Below are 14,012 nucleotides of genomic sequence, written 5' to 3'. Positions count from 1 at the left end.
ATAGATAGATAGATAGATAGATGGATGGATGGATGGATGGATGGATGGATGGATGGATGGATGGATGGATGGATGGATGGATGGATGGATAGATAGATAGATAGATAGATAGATAGATAGATAGATAGATAGATAGATAGATAGATAGATAGATAGATACATAGATAGATACATAGATAGATACATAGATAGATACATAGATACATAGATACATAGATACATAGATACATAGATGGATGTAAACTTAACAAAGAACACTATTTGAGATGACAGATCTATTAGTTAATTCCCCATCCTACATCCGAGTTGAGTTGAAGCCAGCTCTGATTGAAGCCAGCTCTGGCCTGGTCTCTGCCCAGACTCACAGGAAGCTGTGGGAGTTTGCTCAGAGTTAATTAGTGTGTGTCTGGGAAGTCTTCCAATAGGCTTCAGTAACAACTAAATTCCAAATCTGGGTTCTCAGAGGAGACCCCCACACAGCCCCCTTCCTCTGGACTTTAACTCTTACCAATACACCCATAGGATGGATTCGCACAGCTGAAGCCTCCAAACTCTACAGATCTCACCACTTCTCAGAAGACACAGTGCCCTTGGGTTCCAGAGGGACACAACCAGCCATCATGAAGCCATGAACACAGAACAATTCCATCCAAAAAGCAATCCTGGAAAGTAAAGAGATACAACGATAAAATAGCTAGTGTATTGCTTCACACCTCGGAGTTTCAGGGAGAGGTTTGTGATCAGCTCAGAGAAGAACCAACCCAGCCGGCATAAGGTTGTATTCCTCGGCTTAAAACTTTAACTTTAAGCAACCAATTTCCATGAAAAAATTCAGCCTCTACACTCAATAGCCACCTAGGCCAGAGTGAGAGCTGCTCTAGATACTTGGCTGGTGGCTTTAGCCTGTGCTGTTGCATTTCCTGCCACTGGAAAACATAGGCAGGGGACCAGGGCTGAAGCATCCTAGCAAGCCACATGGCTGTCCCTAACTGCTGAGCACCAGAGCCCATGTCAGCCTGGTAAGGACTTCCCTTTCTTCTGCACACAGAAAGGACTTCTGGGGGCAACAGCCTCCATTCTCTCTAAGAAAGAGAAAGCTCCTGAGCTGCAAGGGAGCCAGCCAGAGCTGCAAGGGAGCCAGCCAGAGCTGCTGTTCCGAAGCATGGTGAGGACACAGTATCACAGCACTGTGCAGGGATACAGCTGCCACTCCCAGAGACACCGACACCCACAAAATTGCCCAGTTATGGGAGGAAAGCCAAAGGAGAGAAGAAAGACCACATCCCATCAGCTTGTTTGGACCCATGTGTCAGTGTTACAGCTCAGAGAGGAACGTATCCTGGACCACTAAGTCACACTGCACAAGGAACCTCGCACAAGAGATGTATTGGGAAAAACACAAAAGGGTGACTACCTCTGCCGGGGAGAGAAGCAGCGGGAAATTGAATAAGAGGCAGAGTTATGTAGGGTTTCTTGGGGGTGGAGTTTTCCAGGACAGGGATTAGTAGGATTTCGAGACCTGAGCTTGGGGCAAGCTCACTCCACAGTCACCTGAGCCGCTTCTTATCAACACCAAATGATGAGGCTTAAGGTCCTTCCTGCCCTGCTCACTCGGTCTCTTCTACACTGGCCTCTGCTTGAGTCCAATGTGGCTTCAGCACCACCCTTCCCAAGGGCCACAGCCATGAGAGTGTCTCCCATTCCTATGGTTCTAACTTTGCAGTTACCTTGGCAGCTATAACTTACCAGTGCCCTCTCTGTGCAGAATCAGGTACAAAGTATCCACATGCCTGGTTGCATCTGCATCCGACCTCCAGCCCCAAACTGTGCCTCCTCCCTTGTCTTCTCTCTTGTATCTTTGAAATCCTTCTCATCTGTAAAGACCAAACCCTGCTGCCTCTTTAGTAAGGAAATTTTCCTGGGGAGAAGCGACATGTATCTATTTACCCCAGATAGAGAACCCACGACAGACCAAAGTATGAATACCAATAAACCAATGAGTTTTATTGGGGTTACTTACAGAGGCAGATATAAGTCAAAGACAATTGCATCACCCAAGACCACACCAGCGTGGGGGACAGCTCACAAAAGCTGGGAACCTGGTGTACACTGTACAATCTACAGGCAGCTCAACAGGTAGGAGAGTGTGCTTTCCAAGTGGCTTCATTGTTCCGAGGCTCTTCCTAGCAGCTCTGGTGGTCTCTGCTTCTTCCAGGCCACTTGGTGGGTCTCTAATTCTCCTTTGCAGCTTGGCTCATTTAAGAGGGACCCTCTGTACCAGCTATTGTTTACTGTCAGGAAAGTGAATCTGGTCAGTTTCAGGGACTTCCTGGAGTTCTTATGAGTTGTTTACTTTCTATCTTAAGGATCTTTGCTGCTGGAGAGGAAACTGACACACAACAAGAAGAGGTGTGGCCTATTGCCTGAGTCCCAGACACCAGAGCATCCTCCACTTAGGGTACCTCTGTCTACACTTGATTAACCATTTCTGTTCTCTGGCTGCACAGGGAAGGAACACCTTGCCTGACAGGAGTCAGGCACAGAGTGTAAGGGAAGGATTGAAAGGTCTATCAATAAACCCATCGCTGGTGACGAGGAAGAAAGGAGGGTGCCTGGAACAGCGTGATGGGAGGGTCTGAGTTTGGCTGAGCTGGATGAAGAAGCCACTGGTGCCACAGACGGGGTTGGGCTGCTTGGGACTAGAGAAGGAACAGAAGTGGAGTCCACAGCAGGACCCCCACTCTTAAGTCCTCGATGTGCCTTTTATAAGCTAAACTCAGGCTGCCTGGACAGTCACTCCGGTTGTATTCTTCCCTGTAGACTGGATTCCACTGTGGGCCTCAGTGTGACTCTGTGTAGGACCTATGTCCACAAAAGCTGCCTGGGGTTGTTGGGAGGCTCCTCAGTATCAATGACAGGATGCTGTGGGCTCTCTGGGCTTTCAGAAGGAACATACATTGTTGCCCTGGTTAGTTTACCTCAACTTAACACAAGCTACAGTTATCAGAGAGGAGGTAGCATCAGTTGAGAAAATGCCTCCATAAGATCCAGCTGTAAGGCATTTTCTCCCCCCCCTTCCTCCATAATCCATTAAAAAAAACTTTTTATTGATTCTTTGTGAATTTCACATCATGCACCCCAGTCCCACTTATCTCCCCACCCTTTGCCCTTGCAACCTCCCCCCCCCCCAATAAACACACAAACACACACACACACACACACACACACACACACACACACACACACACAAGAAAGGCATAGAAAGCATCTCATCATAGAAGCTGCAGTGTGGCACCGTGTGTCCCACAGTGTATCCCTCTGTCCACACATCTTCACTTGCAGATGTTCATCGCAACGAGTCATTGGTCTGATTGGAGATCTCTGGCTTCTGTGACACATCAGTATTGAATCCTCATTGGGACCCCCTCCTGGTCATCATACTGTTGCTCTGTGTCATGGAGATCCTGCAGCTTTGGAACAGCAGGACTGGCCCTTTCATGTGTCCCAACCATCTGCAAATGATAAAGATTTTGGAGTGGGCCAATTCAGAGCCCTGGGTCTGGGCCCAGGTGGTAACTGGGGTGGTTAGCACTCAGTCAGCTCTCCCTTCTTTGCACCTCCAGGGAGAGCTCTCCAGCGCTGCTCCAGCTAGACCACCCAGTGCTGACATGGGCAGGAGGCAGGTTCTGCTCTCCTTTCCTGATGCCCTCTGGGCAGGCCCATGTGCTCCCACTCCTCCAGAGCCAGCTCCACTGTGCTGCCCAGTCAAGGCTTGTGGCCCATTCTCCCTAGGGCTGCAGCCTTCAAGGGCCTGGGCTAGTTCTCCTGCCCTCTTACCCTTAGGGCTGGATCATCCCTGCCTTCACTATTAGGACCACTATGCTGCCCAGTTGAGGTGCAGGGCCAGCTTGCCTGAGTGCTACTGCCAGTGAAGGGGTGGGGCTAGTAAGGCATTTTCTTAATTAGTGATTGATGGGGAGGGCCCAGGCCATTATGTATGGTGTGATCCCTGGGCAGGTGATCCTGGGTTCTAAAACATAAAAGGCTGAGGGCTGGAGAGTGGCTCAGTCGTACAGATAGCTCAGCTCACTGGGTGCTCTTCCAGAGGTCCTGAGTTCAACTCCCAGCAACTACATAGTGGCTCACAACCATCTATAATATGGTCTGATGCCCTCTTCTGGCATGCAGGTGTACATGCAGATAGAGCACTCATACATAAAATAAATAAATAAAAATTTTTAAAAGATAGCAGGCCGAGTAAGCCATGGGGAGCAAGCCAGTAAGCAGTACCCCTCCATGGCTTTTGCATCAGCTGCTATCTACAGGTTTTAGCCCTGTTTGAGTCCCTGCCCTTACTTTCTTCAGCGATAGATTACGATATGAAAGTGGACGCCAAATAATCCATTTCCTTCCCTACTTGCTTTGGTCATGATATTCCATCACAGCAATTAAAAACCCTAAGATGTCTTCTCTTCCTGCCCCTGGTCTCTCGTCCCTTCGTCTGGGACCCTGAGTTCTCCACCAGGGGGCAGCACAGGGTCTTGCTCCAGTTCACCAGCTCTGCGGAACACGGAGCACTCACAGCTTTTGGAGACTCAGCAGACACTGTCCCGCTCTCCCGCCCAGGGGAAGAGCTGGGCAAAGCACCTACCATCTGCACCCCACCGAGTGGCTCCGAAGTCTTTGGAGGGCGCACAGTGGGTCCGCCCCTTCCGCATGCGCACTTGGGAGTCGCCTGTTCCCTGGGCGACAGTCAACACAAGCAGGGCTGCAAAACACAGCTGGGCGCAGATGCTGCCCCAGCCTGGAGAGTTTTTGTCCCCCATCAGTCACTCTCTCTGAGCTCGAAATCCGGTGAGGGACGAAGCGGGAGCACCTTGTGCAGGTTATCCTGGGTTCAGGCAGAAAGTCTCAACCAGTCTTTCTCTTTTCTCTCCCTCTCCTGATTCTCCAGTCCCCCATGGGCAGCCAACATCGTGGGCTACCAAGAACCACATCCGCTGGGTACAAACCGCCCCCTACCAGGCAGCTTGCCTCAATTTCTGCGGCCCTGGGGGATGGCCCTGCTGCAAGCAGGGCTCTCGCCGGTGGTTGCCAGGGGACCCCAGCCCTGGGTGTGCAACAGGACCAGCTGTGGAGGGAGCTTGTGGAAGCCGAAGCACGAGGCCAGAGGCGTTGGTGAGTGTCCTGCCCCCCCTTCTCCCCGAATCTCTCACATCTCCATCCACCTTGGGGGGTCTGAGAAAGTGCAGAGGAAAGAGTTCAGAATATATGGAAAGATCAGAGGGGGAGAACGTGGAAGTAGGGTGCAAGAGAGGCCAGCCTAGACCCAGACTGTGACTAAAGCAGCTAGGGCCTCATTCCCAACAGATAGCTGGGAATATAGGTATAGACAGGGCTCTGGTCCCATCTATGGCCACACAACAATCTCTCTGTCCCTCCTCTTCTGGGAGGAAGCTGGCAGCTGGAAGCCATGGCACTGCCTGGGGCGGGACTCTGGCCTGGGGGTGGAGGTGGGGGTAGGGAGCTTCCTTCCTGGTTTCATTCAGTGATGGATACCAGGAGAAGCCTGGTAGGTTTGCCCAGAGTTCCAAGGGGGCCTGGCTTCCTGGACCCCAAGAGAAGTAGGTAGACTAGGCAAGTATGATGACTCAGAGCTGTACGCCCAGTGTGAGTTTGAAGTTAGTAAGACAAAACCAAAGACTGTGGAGTGGCTGAAGCCCAGTGGGAAGGAAGATGGCTACTGAGCAACCACTTAAAACTGTGAAAAGTCTAAATGAAGGCTTTCCAAATACACACGCCGGTGGCTGCATTTTTAGTTTCTTTTCGCCCCTCCTTTAGTCTGGCGATCAGACTCAAGGTGGTAGCAGTCACTCCATCAAGGAGCTCATTCACATAAACATAAGCACATGTCAGAATTTCCTTCTTCAGGGCAGAGTAATATTCTATTCCATGAAAAAAAAATCATTTTCACATGTTGGCTGTTGTTAGGTGTCACAGCAAACAGAGGAGAGCAGATTTCCCTTTGAGACCTGGCTTCCCATTTTTCAGATAAAATTTTCAGAAGTGGAACCGGTTCTAGTTTTGTTGGGAGGGACTCTCCTGCTGTTTTTCACAATTTCTGCCCTACTTTGCATTTCCATTAACAGTGTACAAGGACTCCAAGTTCTCACCAACCCTGCTGATGCTCACTGGTTGTTTTTAGTGCCTCCGTCCACCTAATTAGATGGTCAGAAACACAACCCTAGGCTGGCAACTGGTGATAGTATTGGAGTGGAGTTGTCAAGCTGTCAATCAGACACTGTCACTAGCGAGATAGAAATGGGATTAGAGGGTGCTCCCTATTGCTTTAGAATTGCTTCCGGGGAGCTGGGGTGTCCCTGGAATATCTGGCAGAATCCACCCCCTGTGTTGGTTGTGGTGTGAGGACACAGGAGAGACGCAGGGCATTCACTCTCCTCCTAACATGGCCTTTGTGGGGGAGCACTATTACCCCAAAAGACTTCATTAAAATATGTAAACTTGGTACTAGAGCGATGCCTCGACGGTTAAGATCACTTGTTCTTACAGAAGACCCAAGTTCAGTTGCTTGAACCCACATCTAGCGGCTCATGACTGCCCACAACACCAGGTTTAAGGAATCTAGCACCCTCTTTTGGTCACCACAGGTACTGCACACACAGTATGCAGTGCACATACAGACACATGTGCATTCTTTAAAAATTTGCAGTATGTAAAGCTGAGTCCTAACATGGTGTTTTAGTTACCTTTCTATTGCTATGATAAAACACCATGACTAAGGCAGCTTATAAAAAAGTATTTAATTTGGGGCTCGTGGTTCCAGAGGGATAGAATCTGTGATCATCATGGTGGAAAACATGGCAGCAGACAGTCAGGCAAGTTGCTGGAGAAGTAGCTGAGAGCTCACATCTTTATCCATAAGCACAAGGCAGTGAGAGCCAACTGGGAATGGCATGGGCTTCTGAAGCCTCAAAGCCAACTCAGTGACACACCTCCTCTAACAAGGCCACACCTCCTAATCCTTCCCAAACAGGCCCACCAACTGGGACAAGGAACGGTTCACACAGATAAGCATATAGGAACCATTCGCATTCTAACCATCACAAATGCTGATGAACCAAGACCATAATCCCAGCACTGGGAAGGTAGAGGCAGGAGAGCTCAAAGGTCAAGGCTGCCTGGTGTAGCAGTGTGCACCTTTAATCCCAGCACTCAGTGGCAGAGGCAGAGGCAACCTGGTCTACATAGAAAGTTCCAGGCCAGCAGGACCACAGTAAGACAACATCTTAAGTTTAAAAGGAAGAGGAGGAGGAGGAGGAGGAGGAGGAGGAGGAGGGGGAAGAGGAGAGGAAGAGGAAGAGGAAGGAGGAGGAGGAGGAAGATGAGAGGAAGAGGAAGAGGAAGGAGGAGGAGGGGGAGGGGGGAGGGGGGAAAGGGAGGAGGAGGAAGAAGAGGAGGAGGAGGTAGCTGGCCAAGGTCATCATCGGCTACATCTTGAGTCCTGAGCAAACCTGAACTAAAACAGAGAAACAAATAAGGAGCACCTAAACTTGAAGTGCTAAACACACCTGTAGTAGGAAGAATGTGTGGAAATGACAAAAACAAGAGAGAAAAAGTAGCCAATCACTCTGTGCCGCTCCGTAAGTAAAGCGTGGGCACTTGACATTTATTGTGGTTTCAGAGCATTTTAATTCCGCCATGGTAATATAAAGATTTAAAGGCATAGTGGAAGTCAATTTTCAGGATATTCCATAAAACAAACAAGATACAATTGATCTGGAAAGATGGCTCAGTGGTTAAGAGCACTGACTGCCCTTCCAAAGGACCTGGGTTCAAATCCCAGCACCCACATAACAGTTCACAGCTGTCAGTATTTCTAGTCCTAGGGGATCTGACACCCTCGCACAGACATATATGTGGGCATTAAAAACAAACCAACAGCACCCTCACAATCCCATGCTTTCCTTTCCAGGGCTGAGAACTGGGGTTTCCTGAAAGACTATGACCCTCTGGTAAGACAGCACCCCCACCCCCAGAAAACTGCTTTCAGTGTGGACAGCCGTTCTTTCTTCATTTAAATTTTTTGAAGACCTACTCTGTGCTCTGGCAGAATAGAAGTGTTGTTTTAAGTAACTAGGGGTCTAGTGGAAAAGAAAGTATTTATAAGGAACATTTGGGACAAAAGTAGCCAGTATTTGTTAATTTTATTAAAGATGTATTTTCACTGGGAGGTAGTAGCTCATGCCTTTAATCCCAGCACTTGGAGGATAGACACAAATGGATCTGAGGTTGAGACCAGCCTGGTCCACGCAGAGAATTCCAGGATAGCCAGGGCTATGCAGAGTAACCCTGTCTCAAAAAAAGCAACCAACTAACCAAGTAAAGATCTGTTTTCCTTTTCTTTTTTCTTTTTTTTTTTTTGGGGGGGGAGTATGTATATTGTGCATTTCTGTGTGTATGTGCTTGTATATACAGTTGTAGGAGAGAAGGGGCAAGCTGGAGAGACCATTTTTTATAATATGGATGCTAAGAACTGAACTCTTAGCATTTGGAAGTGTGAGCCTTACCCCTTAGTGGCTGAGCTACCTCTCCAGCTCTGCTGGTCTTAATAAAAATAAGCCAAGTGAGCCAGTTGGGGTGATGCACACCTTTAATCCCGGCACTTTGGAGGCAGAGGCAGGCAGATCACTGTCGCATTAAGGCAGGTCTGTTCTGAACAACAAGTCACAGGTCAGTCAGGGCTGCAGAGTGAGACCTCGTCTCGTGACTTATTTACTGCTTCGACTTCTCCCCTAGTTAAGGAGTCTGCTGTGTGTAGCAATGTGTGCCCAAGTCCCCTGAAGACATCTCAGGACAATGGCCCTGAGTCTATATCTCTTGTCCACCCTCCACTCTGACTGAAATGGATGTTGTCGCAATCCCTTCTCGCTCCCATCCTGGTTTCCAGGTCCAGACTGGGATATGAGAATCCAAGAACACCTTAAACGTAGCGCACGACTGCTTCTTCATCCCATGAGGTGTGTGACCTGGTTTGTCTCCTCCCCTCAGGGAAATAAGAAGGAGCCTCAGGAGCTGCCTGCCAGTGTGCCCTTCTTCTCAGATACCTTCCCCTGCTCTACCAACCGGGAGGTGGGCAGCAGGGTGGACACACCCCTGGGGAAAGCCCTCGGCCACATGGACTTCTTCTTTGTGGAAGGCACTCGGAAGAGGAAGCCGGATGATGAGCTGCAGCCAGTGTAGTCTCGGGGCTGGCCACAGCAGGCAGGTATGGAGTGGGCGAAGCCCAGGGAGCCTTCACACGTGCTCTCCACTCAGTCCCACATGGGAATCCTGCATGAGGTCCCTCCCAGGACCACGGAATTTCAGCCCTTCCAGCTCAGGACCCGGAGATTCTGGAAAGGGAGTGCAGAGTTGAGTTTGCGAGCATGTTTAATGAGTTGAGTCTGACCGCATAACCATGAGGTTGCCTACAGCTTCTACCTTGGTCTGTCTGTCTGTGGGTACTGGGGTACCTAGGACATGTCTGTGCACACAGGTGTCCTTGGAGGCCAGAGAAAACACTGGCTCCCCTGGAACCAGAGTTAGAGATGGCTGTGAGCCACCATGTGCATGCGCGTGCTGGGGATGGAACCTAGGTCCTTTGCAAGTGCTTTTAACGGCTGAGCCATCTCTCCAGCCCCAGTCTTGACTTATCTTTCTTGCTCCTAGACTTCCACTTGAATAGAAATAGCTGTTTGGGAGGCAGCGGGTGCGCTAGGTAGAGTAATGCAAAGTATGTTCATGCCAGATAATCATGTTACACCTGTGCGGAGCCCCTAACCGTTACCTCTGTACCTATCCAACCCAAGGCAGGCACTTGATGGCCATGGGATACTGCCACAGTATGACCTTGGCTCCTTCAGGCATGGGTTCAGGGCCCCTGCACTGGCTCCCAAGCCTGGAAGCACAGCCACTTAAGATGTTGTAGCATTTCAGCCCAGATCACCTTTATAGATATTTTTGTCACTATCCACAAAGTCTAGAAGCCACATCAAACATTTTGACTAGCCTGGTCGATTCTCTGTGATGTGTGGTCAAGGCAGTAATACCCCTCCAGGCCTCTGTCTCCATAGTTAGAGGATGGACAGGGGAGGGGAAGAGACAGATCTCAAGGACATCACAGGGGCTGCTCTTCTGCAGAGCACATTGATAGCAGGGACCATACAGCGCAACTCTCCACCTCCTTTCCCTTGCACAGGCCTTGGCTGCAACATCACACCGGAATATCTTGTCTATGTGTCTCCCAGTTTCTTGGACCAACAGGTTCCCGGTTGGGCAGCACCAGAGAGTGCCAGGGCCAGCTGAACCAAGAGAGCCTGCAGGAGACTACGGCATACAGTGTCTGCTTTACTCTGGAGGCCACAGCCAGCCCCACATACCCTCTACCTCCGCCTCATCTTCAGACTCTCCAAGAAGGTGCCTGCTTCTGACCTCCACTGTCACATCCACAGGCTGAGAGGGGATGGAGACGGAGGGTCCAGCCACCACTGTCTTCTTTCTCTGGATCCAGAACAAGGAAATCTAGATGAGCCGGGTGGCACCAAACCTCCACATCATCACTGGAAAAGTCTAGGGAGCTTCGTCCAGGACAGTCAAACAGGGCAGCGCAGAGCCCACAGGCTGGGTGGCACCAGGGGACGAGAACGGCAGGAAGGGCCATGGCAGAGGATCTCCCTTCAGTTCTAACCACTGCTTCTTTGAGAGTACTTGCCTCCCTCTGCTCTGTGACAGAAGCTGCCCATCTACTCCAGTGATAAAGGCACGGCGTGACCTTTAGGCCTCTTCCTGTACTAGAAATGATGAGGCAGTGTAGGAGGGACACATGAGCCAGCCTGAGTGTGGGACGGTGATAGGCAGCCTGTTTTGGTTGAATGAGGCTTGCTCCGGTGACCCAGTAGAGAACTCCACAAGGGACAGAAAAGTGAGCCATGTTCCCAGAACCAGGTGTGTGAAACCACAGAGCTCCCAACTTCATAATTCTGTGACTACCAGTCACGCAGACAATGTCCCAAGCTTCTGGTATTCTGGCTAGACTCCACCCTCACAGTTACCTGACTATAGCCAGGTATGCTCCTCCCCACAGTTACCTGGCAACAGCAAGATAGCTCAGCCCACTATAAAAGGAGCTGCTTGGTCCCTCCTTGCTCTCTTTAAGCTCTCACCTTTCTTACTCTCTAGCCCTCCTTCTCTCTTTCCTTTCCCCCCTCTCTCCACGTGGACATGGCCAGCCTCTCTCTCTCTATCTTCTCTTTTTCCCCTGCCTTTCTACAATAAAGCTCTAAAACCACAGGCTGTCTCTGGTCATCAAGGCCCGCCGTGTTTGAATGATGGGATAGGCTTTTTCCTAATGAGCTGAGTCTAACCATGGACCAGACCAAGGACTCTCACCCCTGTGGGAACCATCAAGCGCACTCTCTCCTGCCCTCTCCTCCCTTTGGCCCCAGAGCTGACTGAGCCACCCGGGGGGGGGGGGGGCATTTGTTCTCAGCTTCTCCACGGTTTTTAGCATGGGATGCCAGAGGCTGGGAACCTGGTGCCTAACTAAGATTGTCCCTTGTCCACCACCCACCAAGCTGAGGTCAGTGGCTTCACACAGCCAGACACCCACCCGGGGCCTCGTGGAAAGCATGCAGCAGTCCTCTGAGTCAGCTGCCCAGAGCACCTGAACTCTGGCAGGACGCGGGTTCTTTTCCCTCTTTCCCACACCCCCACATCTGAAAGGTGTCTACCCACCACATTTAGGACAATATGGATACCAAACAGAATGAAAGTAGGAAGCTAGGCCTAGCTTGGCTCTACACCTTTGACTAATGTGCACACACAAACACGTACACACAATTAATAATTACTTTTTTTTTCGATACCAAACTCTTGTGGACTATAGAACAAAGAGCAGAAAATCCCCATCTAACATAGTCACAGCTAATTTAGGTATGGATTAATAAAGGCCACAGAAACCTCTAGTTAGAGATTCATAGGACACCCCATCCGTAGAAGGGTGGCTGACACGATGTACCTTCCAAAGTGTCACTCTGGAGACATCAACTGTGTACCCAAGGAGCCCTCCCACCAGACAGATAATAAAGGATCATGACCTGAGAGCCACCAGGAAAGGACAGAGACACATCCTTGTCACTTCATGAATGACAAAGGAACCAAGGCAGTGACCCAGGTTAAAGGCTACAGTCCCAAACTTTGCCAAAGGGACTATAGAGAATGCGATATAAGTGTCAGGTGACAGATGGACAACATGCTGCATCCATGTCATAGGGAGCGGGGCAATCACACTGTGGCTGTTTACACAACCCTTCTACAGCTGAGTGGGCTCATCTAACTACATATGGGGTCTGTGGAAGTAAGTGTTATGGACACACGATGACTGAAAATTAATTCAAAGTCAGCACAGAACTACCCCAGGTTGTCTGCCCGTGCTGCCCAGGGTTTTACCATGTGACTTCACTGCAGCGGTGGCTCTGAACACACAGTGTGCATGTTTTGTACTTAGCAGGCTTTTACACCACACAACCTCAAGAGATGCTGCCTGAAACACTATACACAAGCACATACATGCACACATGTGCACACATACATACACATGTGTGCACACACATGCACACACACATAGTTGCTGCTTGTGATGGTTTGTATATCCTTGGACCAGGGAGTAGCACCATCTGAAGGTGTGGCCTTGTTGGAATAGGTGTGACCTGGTTGGAATGGGTGTGTCACTGTGGATGTGGGTATAAGATCCTCACCCTAGTTGCCTGGAAGTCAGTCCTCCACTAGTAGCCTTTGGATGAAGACATAGAACTCTCAGCTCTGCCTGTGCCATGCCTGCCTGGATGCTGCCATGCTCCCACTTTGATGATAATGGACTGAACCTCTGAAACTGTAAGCTAGCCCCAATTAAATGTTGTTTATTTATAAGACTTGCCTTGGTCATGGTGTATGTTCACAGCAGTAAAACCCTAACTAAGACAGAGTTAGGGTTAATGTTAATGTTCTTTATTCTTTTTTTATATGGGTACATTGTAGCTGTCTCAGACACACCAGAAGAGGGCATCAGATCCCATTACAGATGGTTGTGAGCCATCATGTGGTTGCTGAGATTTGAACTCAGGACCTCTGGAAGAGCAGTCAGTGCTCTTAACCCCTGAGCCATCTCTCCAGTCCTTCAAGTTTCATTTTTTAAAAATGAATTTGGGTTGCAATTAGAAAAGCTCCCAACAATTTTAAATGTCCTTAAATGTGCTGTGTCATTTTATATTACTTACTTATATAAAAGGGAATTCTGTGTATTGAGGATTATAAAATCAAAATGTCAGGGGACTGGAGAGACGGCTCAGGGGTGAAGAGTCCTGGTAGGTCTTCCGGAGGACTAGAGTTTCGTTCCTGGCATCCACAGAGTGGCTCATGATTATAACCCCAGTTCCAGTGAGTCCAGTGTCCTCTCCTGGCCTCTGTGGGCACCAGGCATGTATGAGGTGCACAAACTTATATACAGGAAAGCAACCACATACATAAAATAAAAATAGATTTTTAAAAACTTAAAAATAAAAATTTCAGTCAACTCTGAAAAATGTTGAAAATGTACTATTTTCTGTCCTATCATATACTCAGCCAAGATTTAATTTATTATATAAAAATGACACCACCATCTCGGTATGCATATCTGCTTTTATTGTTGTAATAAATTGTTAAGTGTAAACCAAAGAACTATTTTTTTAAAAAAAGTATTTAATTTGTTATCTGCAAGTGTTCTATTTGTACACATTTTTTTTAAGTTCAAGGATTTTTTTTTTTAATTTGAGTTTGAGAAAAACAGGGCAGGCAAACTATAAATCTTGGAAAAGGAAACCATGCCCTTTGTTTACTCAGTAGCCACATGGCAGACAAGCAGCCGGTGTGGTGAGGGGAGCGTGCGGAGCCTCTGGGAAGTAAGGGAACAAAAG

The 14,012-nt window shown here is 49.0% G+C and overlaps 1 protein-coding gene across 3 annotated transcripts; it reads left to right on the top strand.

Moving 5' to 3' along the window:
* The first annotated feature begins 4,547 nt into the window (after positions 1 to 4,547).
* On the top strand, positions 4,548 to 11,348 carry 2410004P03Rik (RIKEN cDNA 2410004P03 gene). Of its 3 annotated transcripts, none has more exons than XM_006515231.4 (5): positions 4,548 to 4,854; positions 4,955 to 5,178; positions 7,994 to 8,033; positions 9,070 to 9,286; positions 10,259 to 10,594. In XM_006515231.4, exons 2-4 carry the CDS (start codon positions 4,961 to 4,963, stop codon positions 9,259 to 9,261), a joined length of 450 nt encoding a protein of 149 aa, XP_006515294.1. In that variant the 5' UTR covers positions 4,548 to 4,854; positions 4,955 to 4,960; the 3' UTR covers positions 9,262 to 9,286; positions 10,259 to 10,594. The 3 variants fall into 3 exon arrangements, with proteins under 3 accessions (XP_006515294.1, NP_001188261.1, NP_001188262.1); NM_001201332.1 differs by having other exon boundaries at positions 4,579 to 4,854; positions 10,308 to 11,348; NM_001201333.1 differs by lacking the exon at positions 7,994 to 8,033 and having other exon boundaries at positions 4,579 to 4,854; positions 10,308 to 11,348.
* The last annotated feature ends 2,664 nt before the right edge of the window (positions 11,349 to 14,012 follow it).

This window comes from Mus musculus, chromosome 12 (genome assembly GCF_000001635.26).
Source record: "Mus musculus strain C57BL/6J chromosome 12, GRCm38.p6 C57BL/6J".
NCBI classification, from domain to species: Eukaryota; Metazoa; Chordata; class Mammalia; order Rodentia; family Muridae; genus Mus; species Mus musculus.
This window is presented reverse-complemented; position numbering and strand designations above follow the sequence as displayed.